The 20,098-nt window shown below is 36.0% G+C and overlaps 1 protein-coding gene across 1 annotated transcript in view; it reads right to left on the reverse strand.

Annotated features, from left to right (window-relative positions):
- Window positions 1-44: 44 nt before the first annotated feature.
- The window catches only part of LOC121952496 (ras-related protein Rab-39B-like), a 29,860-nt gene continuing 9,806 nt past the window's right edge, over window positions 45-20,098 (reverse strand). Inside the window, exons 3-4 of the mRNA XM_042499221.2 lie at window positions 3,649-3,919; window positions 45-3,543 (exon numbers count right to left, since the gene is read on the reverse strand). Coding sequence (XP_042355155.1) covers window positions 3,388-3,543; window positions 3,649-3,919 — 427 coding nt within the window. The 3' untranslated portion in view covers window positions 45-3,387. The remainder of the gene's footprint in view (window positions 3,544-3,648; window positions 3,920-20,098) is intronic.

The following is a 20,098-nucleotide window of genomic DNA, read 5'->3' on the forward strand; positions in this document are numbered from 1 at the left end:
TATGTTAACAATGTACTCTTTAAGCTACAAAATGACCTCGGGCTGTTTGAATAACTTCTGACTAATATGTTAAATGTTTTTTTCAGTAGGAATAAGCCCCAACTTTAACACCCCAAAACAAAAGAAGTGTTGAAACACCTTTCTGCCTTTCCATCTCTGCACACGACGGCTGCCCTCTAGTGGTCGCGCACAGCATTACGCCAATCTGTGAACTGATGCTATAACCCAATATCCCTGTAAATTATACAACAGCAATGTCAGTTTAATGTCACAAAAACCAGCATACCTCTGATTTTTGCCCAAGGCAAATCTTTATTAATGTCTCCAGGCATTTCCTATTAATGACACTTGTGCTATAATAATCCCAGAGTCACAACAACATAAAACAGTGAACTTTGTCAGGGTTTAGTTTCAAACAAATTACTTACAGACTGCGTAATGTGATACCAAGGTGTTTCCTGTCACCTCACAGTTTAGATTTATTATTCACAGGATGAACAGTTGTATCTATGAACAGAAAGTTGACTGCGTGTGCTAAATAGGTTTCTTTCCAAAAGGCACTCCAAAAAGACACTTCCAATGCACAATTAAAAAAAAAATAACCTGGGTTTGAACCAGGGACCCTCTTGCTGTGAGGCAACAGTGCTACACCACTGTGCTGCCCAGTGGTATAGTGGTTAGCACTGTCAAAAAATTCTACTTACTGTTATTAGTAAAGTGCCAATCTGCCCTGAAGTCTGTGCAGCTGTAGTGAAATTCAAATGATCTCAATTTGCTCACTTTCAGTGTTTTTTGTAACTTCATTAATTCTGCTCTTTCTGTTGAGATTCCCAATACGGAGTGAAATGGCTATTTACAATATATCAAAAATAAAAATTGTTTTCTTTCTTTGGAAATTTTGAGTCAAAATGGAGGCATGCATGGATCACAGAGACGGTTATGACTGAATCTATAAATGGACTGCAGGCACCCGAAGGTGTGTGTTTAAGAGCAGGCTCCGTATCCAAACATGAGATCTGTTTCCAATGCATGGAGGCCTAAGTGTTTGATATTGAAAACAGTAATTAAATAATTACATGACTAACTTAGTAACAAATTAATTTATCAAATATTTTTTGTGAAATTTAATTGAGGTGAGAATTTTTCTATAATTGCCCTTTTTGAAGGTATGTTTTAATGTTTGATGATCACAATCAGCCAAGCAAATGCCCCATGCCTCTCTGCAGCTCCTTTAACTACTACTATCAAATTAAGCTAGTTAGACCGTGAAAGCTAGTGCAACAAAAGCGTCAAAGTAACTGAAAGAAACAGCTTGAGGTAGCTGCTGTAAATAAAGAACGTAAACATTGTTACTAAACTCTCCCGTGCATCGTAACACTAGCTTTGTAGCAAGCTAGCTAGGTAGCTAGCTAGGTGGAGTGGGGTGATCTGTACTTAGCACGAGGGGAAGTTAGCTGATTGATTCAGATGCCTTTGCTCAGCTAGTTGATGTTATAACTGACATTTTTTACCTTTTCACTCTCACAAGAGACTGTTTCCTCCTGCCTCAAGACAGTCATCATCGTTCCAGTATCTAAAAAGCCTGCTGTGTCTTGTCTTAATGGCTACCGCCCTGTGGCTCTTACCCCCATCCTGATGAAGTGCTTTGGGACACTGTTTCTCCAGCACATCAAAGACAACATCCCTGCCAGCCTGGACCCTCACCAGTATGCTTTAAGAAACAACAGATCCACAAAGGATGCCATATCTACTGCTCTTCACTCAGGCTTCACTCATCTAGAGAAACGAATAGCTACATCAGGATGCTGTTTGTTGAATTCAGCTAAGCCCTCAACAAAATCTCTCCCATGAAGTTGATTGGAAAGTGTAACACTCTGGACTTCAGCACAACGCTCTGCAACTGGATACTGGACTTCCTCACATGCAGACCCCAGAGAGTTCGGATTGGCAGTCACACCTCTACATTAGTGCTCAACACTGGAGCCCCCCAGGGCTGTGTGCTCAGGCCCCTCCTGTTCACACTGTGCACCCATGACTGCACTTCCAGACATCAGGAGAAGTCTATTGTGAAGTGCATGGACGACACCACCATCATCGGCCGCATTACAAACAACGATGAGAGTTCAGAAATCTACTATTTTGGTGCACAGAGAACAACCTACTGCTCAGTGTCAGTAAAATTAAGGAGCTGATTGTTGATTTTAAAAAGGAGGCAAAAACACACACCCCTGTCTACATCGGTGGAGCTGAGGTGGAGCTGAGGTGGAGCAGGATGACTATCACTGAGAACCTGTCTTGGTCATCACACATCACCACTCAGGTTAAAAAAAGCACAGAAAAGACTCTACTTTCTACAGAAACGTACAAAGGCTAAATTCCAGAGCAAGATCGTGGTTAACTTCTGCAGAGGAGTGATAGAAAGCATACTGACTGGAAACATCACAAACTGGCATGGTACATGAATAGCCCAGGGCAGGAAGTGCTCTGCAGCGGGTGATTAAAACAACCCAGAACATCACTGGTTCCCATCTACAGAGCATCAGTGACCTTGGTGAAGTGAGGTGTCTGCACACAGCCCAAAGGGTACCAAAAGGCAGCAGCCTCCCCAGCCACAGTCTATTCACCCTGCTGCCATCTGGGAAAAAGATAGACGTATCCACTGCCGAACCACCATACTACGGAGCAGCTTTGTTCCCCAGGCTGTGAGTCCCCTCAACTCCTTCTTCGATGCCAAAAAGATGTAGCAGGATTTAGGGTCAATTTTGATTTCATTTCTTCTTAAACAACATTAAAAAAAAAAGACAAATTAATCTACCTTGTACTGTGAAATAAGTCACTTAGATTAGCAGTGCAGTACAATCAGTGAATACCTCTTTCTGTCATCTATCTGGTTATAGTCTGTACAAGGCTGCAATATATGCTGAGTATAATGCAAGAAAAGGATGAAGCATGGCTCAGTCTTGGCTTCACTGATTCAAATTTAAATTAATATGAGAGCATTAACACACTGAACTGATAGTAGCAGTTGTCAAGAGATGTGTGGCAACATAACTGGCCAATGGCGTATAACTTTACACATAAGGAGAAGCCAAAAAGTGCAGTAAAGCTAAAGTGGTAAAGCTAAGGATTATTAGTCACACACAAATGCACACAGAACAGTGATGGGGTTAGGATGCTTCTTGTGCTTCTATGCCCGTAAGGAAGATCGACGAAGAGCCATAAACAGGATCTCCACATCCTATATAGAAGTGTGTAACTGTGCACGGAAAATATAATAAGTCCCAAAAAAGTGGCCCGAGTGCAGCCAAGGCGAAAAAGAGATCTCCTACAGATGGAGTCCTCTGAAGTATTTCTACCTGTCATCCCCACATGCTGCACACAGATAAATCAGCAGTAGCATTGCCGGCTGCCCTTGGTGACCTCCTCCGAGGAATGGACAGTGTTTGGAACAAATCCACTCTTCACGCCCTCCCAGCCATCCTGGATCTTGATGTCTCCTGTCCGAACTAGCTCAAAGATGTCTTTCGTCAGATCCTCAAAGGCCTTTAGATAAAGAAAAAAAATGGACACCACACTGTGAAGGATCATTCAACCATTAAACAAACACAAAACAACTGCTGCCAGGAAAAAGTGAAATCACATCCACACCTTCTCTACATTGATGGATTCTCGTGCTGACGTCTCCACATAGCGCATTCCATAGGCCCCTGCCAGCTTCTCTGCCTCCTGTTGTGTCACCTGTCGCTGGGCCTCCAGGTCACACTTGTGACCAACCAGCAGGAAGACAATGCTGTGCGGCTGCACGTGGCTCTGTGCCTCCTCCAGCCAGTTATGGACGTTCTGAAAGGAGCGGCGGTTTGTGATGTCGAAGAGTAAAAGCCCACCCACTGAGTTGCGGTAGTAAGCTCTAGTGATGGACCTGAAAATATTGAAATATTCGTCAGTTAAAGTAACTAAAAGGACTGTGTTAGGCGTTTTGGTCCCCAGATTATGCTGTGAAGTGAGTGCTCTTGACTTCCCTGTTAGCATGTTGACGAAATGACAGAAAATGCCATACTATAGTATGGCGAAAAAAAATCTCAAAATATGACAGGTCCAAAAACAGTTGAAAACCACATAAAATAGCATGCCTAAACAGGCCTTAGTATAGGATGTTGCAAAAAGAGCATGAAATTGCATGTCAAAAAACAACCGAAAATGTCATACTATAGTGAAAAAACTGTCAAGATACAATTTATCAAAAAAACAGCTAAAAATACATAAAACTGGCAAAAAAAAAACATAATATAACATCTAAAAAAATATAACCAAGAAAGCAAGCCTATAGTATTGCAAAAATGTCCAAATTTGACATATCCCGAAAAATGAATCAAAACACCTCAAAACAGCATAAAATATCCTGCTGACACACACTATAGCATTAAAACCTTCAAATATGGCCAAAAACAACAAGATGACATGTCCCAAAAACAGCTGAAAACACCTCAGAACAGCATAAAATGACGTGGTGAGACATGCTATAGCATTTAAATTTGCAAATATGTCCTAAAACAACAAAATGTAGCATGTCAGAAAAATGACCAAAACAGCAAGGCTATAGCAAGGCAAAAATGTCAAAAAATGATATGTCCCAAAAACAGCTGAAAACACCCCAAAACAGCATTAAATAACACAGTGAGACATGCTATAGCATTAAAACCTTCAAATATAGACAAAAACAATAAAATGTAGCATGTCCAAACAATGACGAAAAACAGCAAGGCTATAGTATGGCAAAAATGTCAAAAAATGCCATGTCCCAAAAACAGCTGAAAACACCCCAAACAGCATAAAATAGCCTGATCAGACACGCTATAGCACTAAAACCTGCAAATCTGGCCAAAAACAACAAAATGTACCATGTCAGAAAAATGACCAAAACAGCAAGGCTATAGTATGGCAAAAATGTCAAAAAATGCCATGTCCCAAAAACAGCTGAAAGCACCTCAAAACAGCGTAAAATAGCGTGCAAAGACACGCTATAGCATTAAAACCTGCAAATATGGACAAAAACAACAAAATGTAGCATGTCAAAAAAATGACCAAAAAGGCAAGGCTATAGTAAGGCAAAAATGTCAAAAAATGACATGTCCCAAAAACAACTGAAGACGCCTCAAAACAGCATAAACTAACCTTGTGAGACACGCTATAGCATTAAAACCTGCAAATATGGCCAAAATCAAAAAAATATAGCATGTAAAAAAAAAATTACGAAAAAAACCAAGGCTATAGTATGGCAAAAACGTCAAAAAATGCCATGTCCCAAAAACAGCTGAAAACACCTGAAAACAGCGTAAAATAGCGTGCAAAAACATGCTATAGCATTAAAACCTTCAAATATGGCCAAAAACAACAAAATGTAGCATGTCAAAAAAATGACCAAAACAGCAAGGCTATAGTAAGGCAAAAATGTCAAATAATGCCATGTCCCAAAAACAGCTGAAAACACCTCAAAACAGCGTAAAATAGCATGCAAAAACACGCTATAGCATTAAAACCTTCAAATATGGACAAAAACATCAAAATGTAGCATGTCAAAAAAATGACCAAAAAAGCAAGGCTATAGTAAGGCAAAAATGTCAAAAAATGACATGTCCCAAAAACAACTGAAGACACCTCAAAACAGCATAAACTAACCTTGTGAGACACGCTATAGCATTAAAACCTGCAAATATGGCCAAAATCAACAAAATATAGCATGTAAAAAAGAAAATGACGAAAAAAAGCAAGGCTATAGTATGGCAGAAACGTCAAAAAATGCCATGTCCCAAACGCAGCTGAAAACACCTCAAAACAGCGTAAAATAGCGTGCAAAAACACGCTATAGCATTTAAATATTCAAATATGGACAAAAACAACAAAATTTAGCATGTCAAAAAAATGACCAAGGAAGCAAGGCTATAGTATGGCAAAAATGTCAAATAATGCCATGTCCCAAAAACAGCTGAAAACACCTCAAAATAGCGTAAAATAGCGTGCAAAGACACGTTATAGCATTAAAACCTGCAAATATGGCCAAAAACAACAAAATGTAGCATGTCAAAAAAATGACCAAAACAGCAAGGCTATAGTAAGGCAAAAATGTCAAAAAATGACATGTCCCAAAAACAGCTGAAAACACCTCAAAATAGCGTAAAATAGCCTGCAAAAACACGCTATAGCATTCAAATATTCAAATATGGACAAAAACAACAAAATTTAGCATGTCAAAAAAAATGACCAAAGAAGCAAGGCTATAGTAAGGCAAAAATGTCAAATAATGCCATGTCCCAAAAACAGATTAAAAAAACCCTCAAAATAGCGTAAAATAGCGTGCAAAGACACGTTATAGCATTAAAACCTGCAAATATGGCCAAAAACAACAAAATTTAGCATGTCAAAAAAATGACCAAAGAAGCAAGGCTATAGTAAGGCAAAAATGTCAAAGAATGCCATGTCCCAAAAACAGCTGAAAACACCTCAAAACAGCGTAAAATAGCATGCAAAAACACGCTATAGCATTCAAATATTCAAATATGGCCAAAAACAACAAAATTTAGCATGTCAAAAAAATGACCAAAGACGCAAGGCTATAGTAAGGCAAAAATGTCAAATAATGACATGTCCCAAAAGTAGCTGAAAACACCTCAAAACAGCGTAAAATAGCGTGCAAAAACACGCTATAGCATTAAAACCTGCAAATATGGCCAAAAACAACAAAATGTAGCATGTCAAAAAAATGACCAAAACAGCAAGGCTATAGTAAGGCAAAATAATGAAAAAATGACATGTCCCAAAAACAGCTGAAAACACCTCAAAACAGCGTAAAATAGCGTGCAAAAACACGCTATAGCATTCAAACCTTCAAATATGGACAAAAACAACAAAATTTAGCATGTCAAAAAAATGACCAAAACAGCAAGGCTATAGTAAGGCAAAAATGTCAAAAAATGACATGTCCCAAAAACAGCTGAAAACACCTCAAAACAGCATAAAATAGCGTGCAAAGACACGTTATAGCATTAAAACCTACAAATATGGCCAAAAAAAACGAAATGTAGCATGTCAGAAAAATGACCAAAGAAGCAAGGCTATAGTAAGGCAAAAATGTCAAAGAATGACATGTGCCAAAAACAGCTGAATATACCACAAAACAGAATAAACTAACCTGGTGAGACATGCTATAGCATTAAAACCTGCAAATCTGGCCAAAAACAACAAAATGTAGCATGTCAAAAAAATGACCAAAACAGCAAGGCTATAGTATGGCAAAAATGTCAAAAAATGCCATGTCCCAAAAACAGCTGAAAACACCTCAAAATAGCGTAAAATAGCGTGCAAAGACACGTTATAGCATTAAAACCTGCAAATATGGCCAAAAACAACAAAATGTAGCATGTCAAAAAAATGACCAAAACAGCAAGGCTATAGTAAGGCAAAATAATGAAAAAATGACATGTCCCAAAAACAGCTGAAAACACCTCAAAACAGTGTAAAATAGCATGCAAAAACACGCTATAGCATTAAAACCTTCAAATATGGACAAAAACAACAAAATTTAGCATGTCAAAAAAATGACCAAAAACCAAGGCTATAGTAAGGCAAAAATGTCAAAAAATGACATGTCCCAAAAACAGCTGAAAACACCACAAAATAGCGTAAAATAGCCTGCAAAAACACGCTATAGCATTCAAATATTCAAATATGGACAAAAACAACAAAATTTAGCATGTCAAAAAAAATGACCAAAGAAGCAAGGCTATAGTAAGGCAAAAATGTCAAATAATGCCATGTCCCAAAAACAGATAAAAAAAACCCTCAAAATAGCGTAAAATAGCGTGCAAAGACACGTTATAGCATTAAAACCTGCAAATATGGCCAAAAACAACAAAATTTAGCATGTCAAAAAAATGACCAAAGAAGCAAGGCTATAGTATGGCAAAAATGTCAAAGAATGCCATGTCCCAAAAACAGCTGAAAACACCTCAAAACAGCGTAAAATAGCATGCAAAAACACGCTATAGCATTCAAATATTCAAATATGGCCAAAAACAAGAAAATTTAGCATGTCAAAAAAATGACCAAAGACGCAAGGCTATAGTAAGGCAAAAATGTCAAATAATGACATGTCCCAAAAACAGCTGAAAACACCTCAAAACAGCGTAAAATAGCATGCAAAAACACGCTATAGCATTCAAATATTCAAATATGGCCAAAAACAACAAAATTTAGCATGTCAAAAAAATGACCAAAGACGCAAGGCTATAGTAAGGCAAAAATGTCAAATAATGACATGTCCCAAAAACAGCTGAAAACACCTCAAAACAACATAGAATAGCATGCAAAGACACGTGATGGCATTAAAACCTGCAAATGTGGCCAAAAACAACAAAATGTAGCATGTCAAAAAAATGACCAAAGAAGCAAGGCTATAGTAAGGCAAAAATGTCAAAAAATGCCATGTCCCAAAAACAGCTGAAAACACCACAAAACAGAATAAACTAACCTGGTGAGACATGCTATAGCATTAAAACCTGCAAATCTGGCCAAAAACAACAAAATGTAGCATGTCAGAAAAATGACCAAAACAGCAAGGCTATAGTAAGGCAAAAATGTCAAAAAATGCCATGTCCCAAAAACAGCTGAAAACACCTCAAAACAGCGTAAAATAGCGTGCAAAAACACGCTATAGCATTCAAATATTCAAATATGGACAAAAACAACAAAATTTAGCATGTCAAAAAAAATGACCAAAAAAGCAAGGCTATAGTATGGCAAAAATGTCAAAGAATGACATGTCCCAAAAACAGCTGAAAACACCACAAAACAGAATAAACTAACCTGGTGAGACACGCTATAGCATTAAAACCTGCAAATATGGACAAAAACAACAAAATGTAGCATGTCAAAAAAATGACCAAAGAAGCAAGGCTATAGGGCAAAAATGTCAAAAATGACATGTCCCAAAAACAGCTGAAAACACCTCAAAACAGCATAAAATAGCGTGCAAAGACACGTTATAGCATTAAAACCTACAAATATGGCCAAAAAAACCGAAATGTAGCATGTCAGAAAAATGACCAAAGAAGCAAGGCTATAGTAAGGCAAAAATGTCAAAGAATGATATGTGCCAAAAACAGCTGAAAACACCACAAAACAGAATAAACTAACCTGGTGAGACATGCTATAGCATTAAAACCTGCAAATCTGGCCAAAAACAACAAAATGTAGCATGTCAGAAAAATGACCAAAACAGCAAGGCTATAGTAAGGCAAAAATGTCAAAAAATGACATGTCCCAAAAACAGCTGAAAACACCTCAAAACAGCGTAAAATAGCATGCAAAAACACGCTATAGCATTCAAATATTCAAATATGGACAAAAACAACAAAATTTAGCATGTCAAAAAAAATGACCAAAAAAGCAAGGCTATAGTATGGCAAAAATGTCAAAGAATGACATGTCCCAAAAACAGCTGAAAACACCACAAAACAGAATAAACTAACCTGGTGAGACACGCTATAGCATTAAAACCTGCAAATATGGACAAAAACAACAAAATGTAGCATGTCAAAAAAATGACCAAAGAAGCAAGGCTATAGTAAGGCAAAATGTCAAAGAATGCCATGTCCCAAAAACAGCTGAAAACACCTCAAAACAGCGTAAAATAGCATGCAAAAACACGCTATAGCATTCAAACCTTCAAATATGGACAAAAACAACAAAATTTAGCATGTCAAAAAAATGACCAAAACAGCAAGGCTATAGTAAGGCAAAAATGTCAAAGAATGCCATGTCCCAAAAACAGCTGAAAACACCTCAAAATAGCGTAAAATAGCCTGCAAAAACACGCTATAGCATTCAAATATTCAAATATGGACAAAAACAACAAAATGTAGCATTTCAAAAAAATGACCAAAGAAGCAAGGCTATAGTAAGGCAAAAATGTCAAATAATGCCATGTCCCAAAAACAGCTGAAAACACCTCAAAATAGCGCAAAATAGCGTGCAAAAACACGCTATGGCATTAAAACCTGCAAATATGGCCAAAAACAACAAAATGTAGCATGTCAAAAAAATGACCAAAGAAGCAAGGCTATAGTAAGGCAAAAATGTCAAAAAATGACATGTCCCAAAAACAGCTGAAAACACCTCAAAACAGCGTAAAATAGCATGCAAAAACACGCTATAGCATTCAAATATTCAAATATGGACAAAAACAACAAAATGTAGCATGTCAAAAAAATGACCAAAGAAGCAAGGCTATAGTAAGGCAAAAATGTCAAAGAATGCCATGTCCCAAAAACAGCTGAAAACACCTCAAAACAGCGTAAAATAGCGTGCAAAAACACGCTATAGCATTCAAATATTCAAATATGGACAAAAACAACAAAATTTAGCATGTCAAAAAAATGACCAAAACAGCAAGGCAAAATAATGAAAAAATGACATGTCCCAAAAACAGCTGAAAACACCTCAAAACAGCATAAAATAGCGTGCAAAGACACGTTATAGCATTAAAACCTACAAATATGGCCAAAAAAACCGAAATGTAGCATGTCAGAAAAATGACCAAAGAAGCAAGGCTATAGTAAGGCAAAAATGTCAAAGAATGATATGTGCCAAAAACAGCTGAAAACACCACAAAACAGAATAAACTAACCTGGTGAGACATGCTATAGCATTAAAACCTGCAAATCTGGCCAAAAACAACAAAATGTAGCATGTCAGAAAAATGACCAAAACAGCAAGGCTATAGTAAGGCAAAAATGTCAAAAAATGACATGTCCCAAAAACAGCTGAAAACACCTCAAAACAGCGTAAAATAGCATGCAAAAACACGCTATAGCATTCAAATATTCAAATATGGACAAAAACAACAAAATTTAGCATGTCAAAAAAAATGACCAAAAAAGCAAGGCTATAGTATGGCAAAAATGTCAAAGAATGACATGTCCCAAAAACAGCTGAAAACACCACAAAACAGAATAAACTAACCTGGTGAGACACGCTATAGCATTAAAACCTGCAAATATGGACAAAAACAACAAAATGTAGCATGTCAAAAAAATGACCAAAGAAGCAAGGCTATAGTAAGGCAAAAATGTCAAAGAATGCCATGTCCCAAAAACAGCTGAAAACACCTCAAAACAGCGTAAAATAGCGTGCAAAAACACGCTATAGCATTCAAACCTTCAAATATGGACAAAAACAACAAAATTTAGCATGTCAAAAAAATGACCAAAACAGCAAGGCTATAGTAAGGCAAAAATGTCAAAGAATGCCATGTCCCAAAAACAGCTGAAAACACCTCAAAATAGCGTAAAATAGCCTGCAAAAACACGCTATAGCATTCAAATATTCAAATATGGACAAAAACAACAAAATGTAGCATTTCAAAAAAATGACCAAAGAAGCAAGGCTATAGTAAGGCAAAAATGTCAAATAATGCCATGTCCCAAAAACAGCTGAAAACACCTCAAAATAGCGCAAAATAGCGTGCAAAAACACGCTATGGCATTAAAACCTGCAAATATGGCCAAAAACAACAAAATGTAGCATGTCAAAAAAATGACCAAAGGAGCAAGGCTATAGTAAGGCAAAAATGTCAAAGAATGACATGTCCCAAAAACAGCTGAAAACACCTCAAAACAGCGTAAAAAAGCATGCAAAAACACGCTATAGCATTCAAATATTCAAATATGGACAAAAACAACAAAATGTAGCATGTCAAAAAAATGACCAAAGAAGCAAGGCTATAGTAAGGCAAAAATGTCAAAGAATGCCATGTCCCAAAAACAGCTGAAAACACCTCAAAACAGCGTAAAATAGCATGCAAAAACACGTCATAGCATTCAAACCTTCAAATATGGACAAAAACCACAATCTTTAGCATGTCAAAAAAATGACCAAAACAGCAAGGCTATAGTATGGCAAAAATGTCAAAAAATGCCATGTCCCAAAAACTGCTGAAAACACCTCAAAACAGCGTAAAATAGCGTGCAAAAACACGCTATAGCATTAAAACCTTCAAATATAGCCAAAAACAACAAAATGTAGCATGTCAAAAAAATGAGCAAAAAGGCAAGGCTATAGTAAGGCAAAAATGTCAAAAAATGCCATGTCCCAAAAACTGCTGAAAACACCTCAAAACAGCGTAAAATAGCGTGCAAAAACACGCTATAGCATTAAAACCTGCAAATATAGCCAAAAACAACAAAATGTAGCATGTCAAAAAAATGAGCAAAAAGGCAAGGCTATAGTAAGGCAAAAATGTCAAAAAATGCCATGTCCCAAAAACTGCTGAAAACACCTCAAAATAGCGTAAAATAGCGTGCAAAGACACGTTATAGCATTAAAACCTGCAAATATGGCCAAAAACAACAAAATGTAGCATGTCAAAAAAATGACCAAAGAAGCAAGGCTATAGTAAGGCAAAAATGTCAAAAAATGCCATGTCCCAAAAACAGCTGAAAACACCACAAAACAGCATAAAATAATCTGGTGAGACACGCTATAGCATTAAAACCTGCAAATATAGCCAAAAACAACAATCTTTAGCATGTCAAAAAAATGACCAAAAAAGCAAGGCTATAGTAAGGCAAAAATGTCAAATAATGCCATGTCCCAAAAACAGCTGAAAACACCTTAAAACAGCGTAAAATAGCATGCAAAAACACGCTATAGCATTCAAATATTCAAATATGGACAAAAACAACAAAATTTAGCATTTCAAAAAAATGACCAAAGAAGCAAGGCTATAGTAAGGCAAAAATGTCAAAAAATGACATGTCCCAAAAACAGCTGAAAACACCTCAAAATAGCGTAAAATAGCCTGCAAAAACACGCTATAGCATTCAAATATTCAAATATGGACAAAAACAACAAAATGTAGCATTTCAAAAAAATGACCAAAGAAGCAAGGCTATAGTAAGGCAAAAATGTCAAATAATGCCATGTCCCAAAAACAGCTGAAAACACCTCAAAATAGCGTAAAATAGCGTGCAAAGACACGTTATAGCATTAAAACCTGCAAATATGGCCAAAAACAACAAAATGTAGCATGTCAAAAAAATGACCAAAGAAGCAAGGCTATAGTAAGGCAAAAATGTCAAAGAATGCCATGTCCCAAAAACAGCTGAAAACACCTTAAAACAGCGTAAAATAGCATGCAAAAACACGCTATAGCATTAAAACCTTCAAATATAGCCAAAAACAACAAAATGTAGCATGTCAAAAAAATGAGCAAAAAGGCAAGGCTATAGTAAGGCAAAAATGTCAAAAAATGCCATGTCCCAAAAACAGCTGAAAACACCACAAAACAGCATAAAATAATCTGGTGAGACACGCTATAGCATTAAAACCTGCAAATATAGCCAAAAACAACAATCTTTAGCATGTCAAAAAAATGACCAAAAAAGCAAGGCTATAGTAAGGCAAAAATGTCAAAAAATGCCATGTCCCAAAAACTGCTGAAAACACCTCAAAACAGCGTAAAATAGCGTGCAAAAACACGCTATAGCATTAAAACCTTCAAATATAGCCAAAAACAACAATCTTTAGCATGTCAAAAAAATGACCAAAGAAGCAAGGCTATAGTAAGGCAAAAATGTCAAAAAATGCCATGTCCCAAAAACAGCTGAAAACACCACAAAACAGCATAAACTAACCTGGTGAGACACGCTATAGCATTAAAACCTGCAAATATAGCCAAAAACAACAATCTTGAGCATGTCAAAAAAATGACCAAAAAAGCAAGGCTATAGTATGGCAAAAATGTCAAATAATGCCATGTCCCAAAAACAGCTGAAAACACCTTAAAACAGCGTAAAATAGCATGCAAAAACACGCTATAGCATTCAAATATTCAAATATGGACAAAAACAACAAAATTTAGCATGTCAAAAAAATTACCAAAAAGGCAAGGCTATAGTATGGCAAAAATGTCAAAAAGTGACATGTCCCAAAAACAGCTGAAAACACCTCAAAACAGCGTAAAATAGCATGCAAAAACACGCTATAGCATTAAAACCTTCAAATATAGCCAAAAACAACAAAATGTAGCATGTCAAAAAAATGAGCAAAAAGGCAAGGCTATAGTAAGGCAAAAATGTCAAAAAATGCCATGTCCCAAAAACTGCTGAAAACACCTCAAAATAGCGTAAAATAGCGTGCAAAGACACGTTATAGCATTAAAACCTGCAAATATGGCCAAAAACAACAAAATGTAGCATGTCAAAAAAATGACCAAAGAAGCAAGGCTATAGTAAGGCAAAAATGTCAAAAAATGCCATGTCCCAAAAACAGCTGAAAACACCACAAAACAGCATAAAATAATCTGGTGAGACACGCTATAGCATTAAAACCTTCAAATATGGCCAAAAACAACAATCTTTAGCATGTCAAAAAAATGACCAAAAAAGCAAGGCTATAGTAAGGCAAAAATGTCAAAGAATGCCATGTCCCAAAAACAGCTGAAAACACCTCAAAACAGCGTAAAATAGCATGCAAAAACACGCTATAGCATTCAAATATTCAAATATGGACAAAAACAACAAAATTTAGCATGTCAAAAAAAATGACCAAAAGGCAAGGCTATAGTAAGGCAAAAATGTCAAAAAATGACATGTCCCAAAAACAGCTGAAAACACCTCAAAATAGCGTAAAATAGCCTGCAAAAACACGCTATAGCATTCAAATATTCAAATATGGACAAAAACAACAAAATGTAGCATTTCAAAAAAATGACCAAAGAAGCAAGGCTATAGTAAGGCAAAAATGTCAAATAATGCCAGGTCCCAAAAACAGCTGAAAACACCTCAAAATAGCGTAAAATAGCGTGCAAAGACACGTTATAGCATTAAAACCTTCAAATATGGACAAAAATAACAAAATGTAGCATGTCAAAAAAATGACCAAAAGGCAAGGCTATAGTAAGGCAAAAATGTCAAAAAATGACATGTCCCAAAAACAGCTGAAAACACCTTAAAACAGCGTAAAATAGCATGCAAAAACACGCTATAGCATTAAAACCTTCAAATATAGCCAAAAACAACAAAATGTAGCATGTCAAAAAAATGAGCAAAAAGGCAAGGCTATAGTATGGCAAAAATGTCAAAAAATGCCATGTCCCAAAAACAGCTGAAAACACCACAAAACAGCATAAAATAATCTGGTGAGACACGCTATAGCATTAAAACCTGCAAATATAGCCAAAAACAACAATCTTTAGCATGTCAAAAAAATGACCAAAAAAGCAAGGCTATAGTAAGGCAAAAATGTCAAATAATGCCATGTCCCAAAAACAGCTGAAAACACCTTAAAACAGCGTAAAATAGCATGCAAAAACACGCTATAGCATTCAAATATTCAAATATGGACAAAAACAACAAAATGTAGCATTTCAAAAAAATGACCAAAGAAGCAAGGCTATAGTAAGGCAAAAATGTCAAATAATGCCATGTCCCAAAAACAGCTGAAAACACCTCAAAATAGCGTAAAATAGCGTGCAAAGACACGTTATAGCATTAAAACCTGCAAATATGGCCAAAAACAACAAAATGTAGCATGTCAAAAAAATGACCAAAGAAGCAAGGCTATAGTAAGGCAAAAATGTCAAAAAATGCCATGTCCCAAAAACAGCTGAAAACACCTCAAAACAGCGTAAAAAAGCATGCAAAAACACGCTATAGCATTCAAATATTCAAATATGGACAAAAACAACAAAATGTAGCATGTCAAAAAAATGACCAAAGAAGCAAGGCTATAGTAAGGCAAAAATGTCAAAAAATGCCATGTCCCAAAAACAGCTGAAAACACCACAAAACAGCATAAAATAATCTGGTGAGACACGTTATAGCATTAAAACCTGCAAATATAGCCAAAAACAACAATCTTGAGCATGTCAAAAAAATGACCAAAAAAGCAAGGCTATAGTATGGCAAAAAAGTCGAAAAATACCATGTCCCAAAAACTGCTGAAAACACCTCAAAACAGCGTAAAATAGCGTGCAAAAACACGCTATAGCATTAAAACCTTCAAATATAGCCAAAAACAACAATCTTTAGCATGTCAAAAAAATGACCAAAAAAGCAAGGCTATAGTAAGGCAAAAATGTCAAATAATGCCATGTCCCAAAAACAGCTGAAAACACCTTAAAACAGCGTAAAATAGCATGCAAAAACACGCTATAGCATTCAAATATTCAAATATGGACAAAAACAACAAAATTTAGCATGTCAAAAAAAATGACCAAAAGGCAAGGCTATAGTAAGGCAAAAATGTCAAAAAATGACATGTCCCAAAAACAGCTGAAAACACCTTAAAACAGCGTAAAATAGCATGCAAAAACACGCTATAGCATTAAAACCTTCAAATATAGCCAAAAACAACAAAATGTAGCATGTCAAAAAAATGAGCAAAAAGGCAAGGCTATAGTAAGGCAAAAATGTCAAAAAATGCCATGTCCCAAAAACTGCTGAAAACACCTCAAAATAGCGTAAAATAGCGTGCAAAGACACGTTATAGCATTAAAACCTGCAAATATGGCCAAAAACAACAAAATGTAGCATGTCAAAAAAATGACCAAAGAAGCAAGGCTATAGTAAGGCAAAAATGTCAAAAAATGCCATGTCCCAAAAACAGCTGAAAACACCACAAAACAGCATAAAATAATCTGGTGAGACACGCTATAGCATTAAAACCTTCAAATATAGCCAAAAACAACAATCTTTAGCATGTCAAAAAAATGACCAAAAAAGCAAGGCTATAGTAAGGCAAAAATGTCAAAGAATGCCATGTCCCAAAAACAGCTGAAAACACCTTAAAACAGCGTAAAATAGCATGCAAAAACACGCTATAGCATTCAAATATTCAAATATGGACAAAAACAACAAAATTTAGCATGTCAAAAAAATGACCAAAGAAGCAAGGCTATAGTAAGGCAAAAATGTCAAATAATGCCATGTCCCAAAAACAGCTGAAAACACCTCAAAATAGCGTAAAATAGCGTGCAAAGACACGTTATAGCATTAAAACCTGCAAATATGGCCAAAAACAACAAAATGTAGCATGTCAAAAAAATGACCAAAGAAGCAAGGCTATAGTAAGGCAAAAATGTCAAAAAGTGACACGTCCCAAAAACTGCTGAAAACACCTCAAAACAGCATAAAATAGCATGCAAAGACACGCTATAGCATTCAAACCTGCAAATATGGACAAAAACAACAAAATGTAGCATGTCAAAAAAATTGACCAAAAACAGCAAGTCTATAGTATGGCAAAAAAGTCAAAAAATGCCATGTCCCAAAAACTGCTGAAAACACCTCAAAATAGCGTAAAATAGCGTGCAAAGACACGTTATAGCATTAAAACCTGCAAATATGGCCAAAAACAACAAAATGTAGCATGTCAAAAAAATGACCAAAGAAGCAAGGCTATAGTAAGGCAAAAATGTCAAAAAATGCCATGTCCCAAAAACAGCTGAAAACACCACAAAACAGCATAAAATAATCTGGTGAGACACGCTATAGCATTAAAACCTGCAAATATAGCCAAAAACAACAATCTTTAGCATGTCAAAAAAATGACCAAAAAAGCAAGGCTATAGTATGGCAAAAAAGTCGAAAAATGCCATGTCCCAAAAACTGCTGAAAACACCTCAAAACAGCGTAAAATAGCGTGCAAAAACACGCTATAGCATTAAAACCTTCAAATATGGACAAAAACCACAATCTTTAGCATGTCAAAAAAAATGACCAAAAGGCAAGGCTATAGTAAGGCAAAAATGTCAAAAAATGACATGTCCCAAAAACAGCTGAAAACACCTCAAAATAGCGTAAAATAGCCTGCAAAAACACGCTATAGCATTCAAATATTCAAATATAGCCAAAAACAACAAAATGTAGCATGTCAAAAAAATGACCAAAGAAGCAAGGCTATAGTAAGGCAAAAATGTCAAAAAATGCCATGTCCCAAAAACAGCTGAAAACACCTCAAAATAGCGTAAAATAGCGTGCAAAGACACGTTATAGCATTAAAACCTGCAAATATGGCCAAAAACAACAAAATGTAGCATGTCAAAAAAATTAGCAAAAAGGCAAGGCTATAGTAAGGCAAAAATGTCAAAGAATGCCATGTCCCAAAAACAGCTGAAAACACCTCAAAACAGCGTAAAATAGCATGCAAAAACACGCTATAGCATTAAAACCTTCAAATATAGCCAAAAACAACAAAATGTAGCATGTCAAAAAAATGAGCAAAAAGGCAAGGCTATAGTAAGGCAAAAATGTCAAAAAATGCCATGTCCCAAAAACAGCTGAAAACACCTCAAAACAGCATAAACTAACCTGGTGAGACACGCTATAGCATTCAAACATTCAAATATGGACAAAAACAACAATCTTTAGCATGTCAAAAAAATGACCAAAGAAGCAAGGCTATAGTAAGGCAAAAATGTCAAAAAATGCCATGTCCCAAAAACTGCTGAAAACACCTCAAAATAGCGTAAAATAGCGTGCAAAAACATGCTATAGCATTAAAACCTTCAAATATGGCCAAAAACAACAAAATGTAGCATGTCAAAAAAATGACCAAAGAAGCAAGGCTATAGTATGGCAAAAATGTCAAATAATGCCATGTCCCAAAAACAGCTGAAAACACCTCAAAACACTGTAAAATAGCACGCAAAAACACGCTATAGCATTAATACCTTCAAATATGGACAAAAACAACAAAATGTAGCATGTCAAAAAAATGACCAAAACAGCAAGGCTATAGTATGGCAAAAATGTCAAAAAATGACATGTCCCAAAAACAGCTGAAAACACCTCAAAACAGCATAAAATAGCATGCAAAAACACGCTATAGCATTAAAACCTTCAAATATGGACAAAACAACAAAATGTAGCATGTCAAAAAATGACCAAAAAGCAAGGCTATAGTATGGCAAAATGTCAAAAAATGCCATGTCCCAAAAACTGCTGAAAACACCTCAAAACAGCATAAAATAGCATGCAAAGACACGCTATAGCATTAAAACCTTCAAATATGGACAAAAACAACAAAATGTAGAATGTCAAAAAAAATGACCAGAAAAGCAAGGCTATAGTAAGGCAAAAATGTCAAAAACGACATGTCCCAAAAACTGCTGAAAACACCTCAAAACAGCATAAAATAGCGTGCAAAAACACGCTATAGCATTCAAACCTTCAAATATGGACAAAAACAACAAAATGTAGCATGTCAGAAAAATGATGCAAAAAAGCAAGGCTATAGTAAGGCAAAAATGTCAAAAAATGCCATGTCCCAAAAACAGCTGAAAACACCTCAAAACAGCATAAAATAGCATGCAAAGACACGCTATAGCATTCAAACCTGCAAATATGGACAAAAACAACAAAATGTAGCATGTCAAAAAAATTGACCAAAAACAGCAAGGCTATAGTATGGCAAAAATGTCAAAGAATGCCATGTCCCAAAAACAGCTGAAAACACCTCAAAACAGCGTAAAATAGCATGCAAAAACACGCTATAGCATTCAAACCTTCAAATATGGACAAAAACAACAATCTTTAGCATGTCAAAAAATTACCAAAAAGCAAGGCTATAGTATGGCAAAAATGTCAAAAATGCCATGTCCCAAAAACAGCTGAAAACACCTCAAAACAGCATAAAATAGCATGCAAAAACACGCTATAGCATTCAAACCTGCAAATATGGACAAAAACAACAAAATGTAGCATGTCAAAAAATTGACCAAAACAGCAAGGCTATAGTATGGCAAAAATGTCAAAAATGCCATGTCCCAAAAAACAGCTGAAAACACCTCAAAACAGCATAAAATAGCGTGCAAAAACACGCTATAGCATTAAAACCTTCAAATATGGACAAAAACAACAAAATGTAGCATGTCAAAAAAATGACCAAAAAAGCAAGGCTATAGTATGGCAAAAATGTCAAAAAATGCCATGTCCCAAAAACAGCTGAAAACACCTCAAAACAGCATAAACTAACCTGCTGAGACACGCTATAGCATTAAAACCTACAAATATGGCCAAAAACAACAAAATGTAGCATGTCA

The sequence above is a fragment of the Plectropomus leopardus genome, chromosome 15, assembly GCF_026936395.1.
Source record: "Plectropomus leopardus strain MGB_pleo_1.0 chromosome 15, ASM2693639v1, whole genome shotgun sequence".
NCBI lineage: Eukaryota > Metazoa > Chordata > Actinopteri > Perciformes > Serranidae > Plectropomus > Plectropomus leopardus.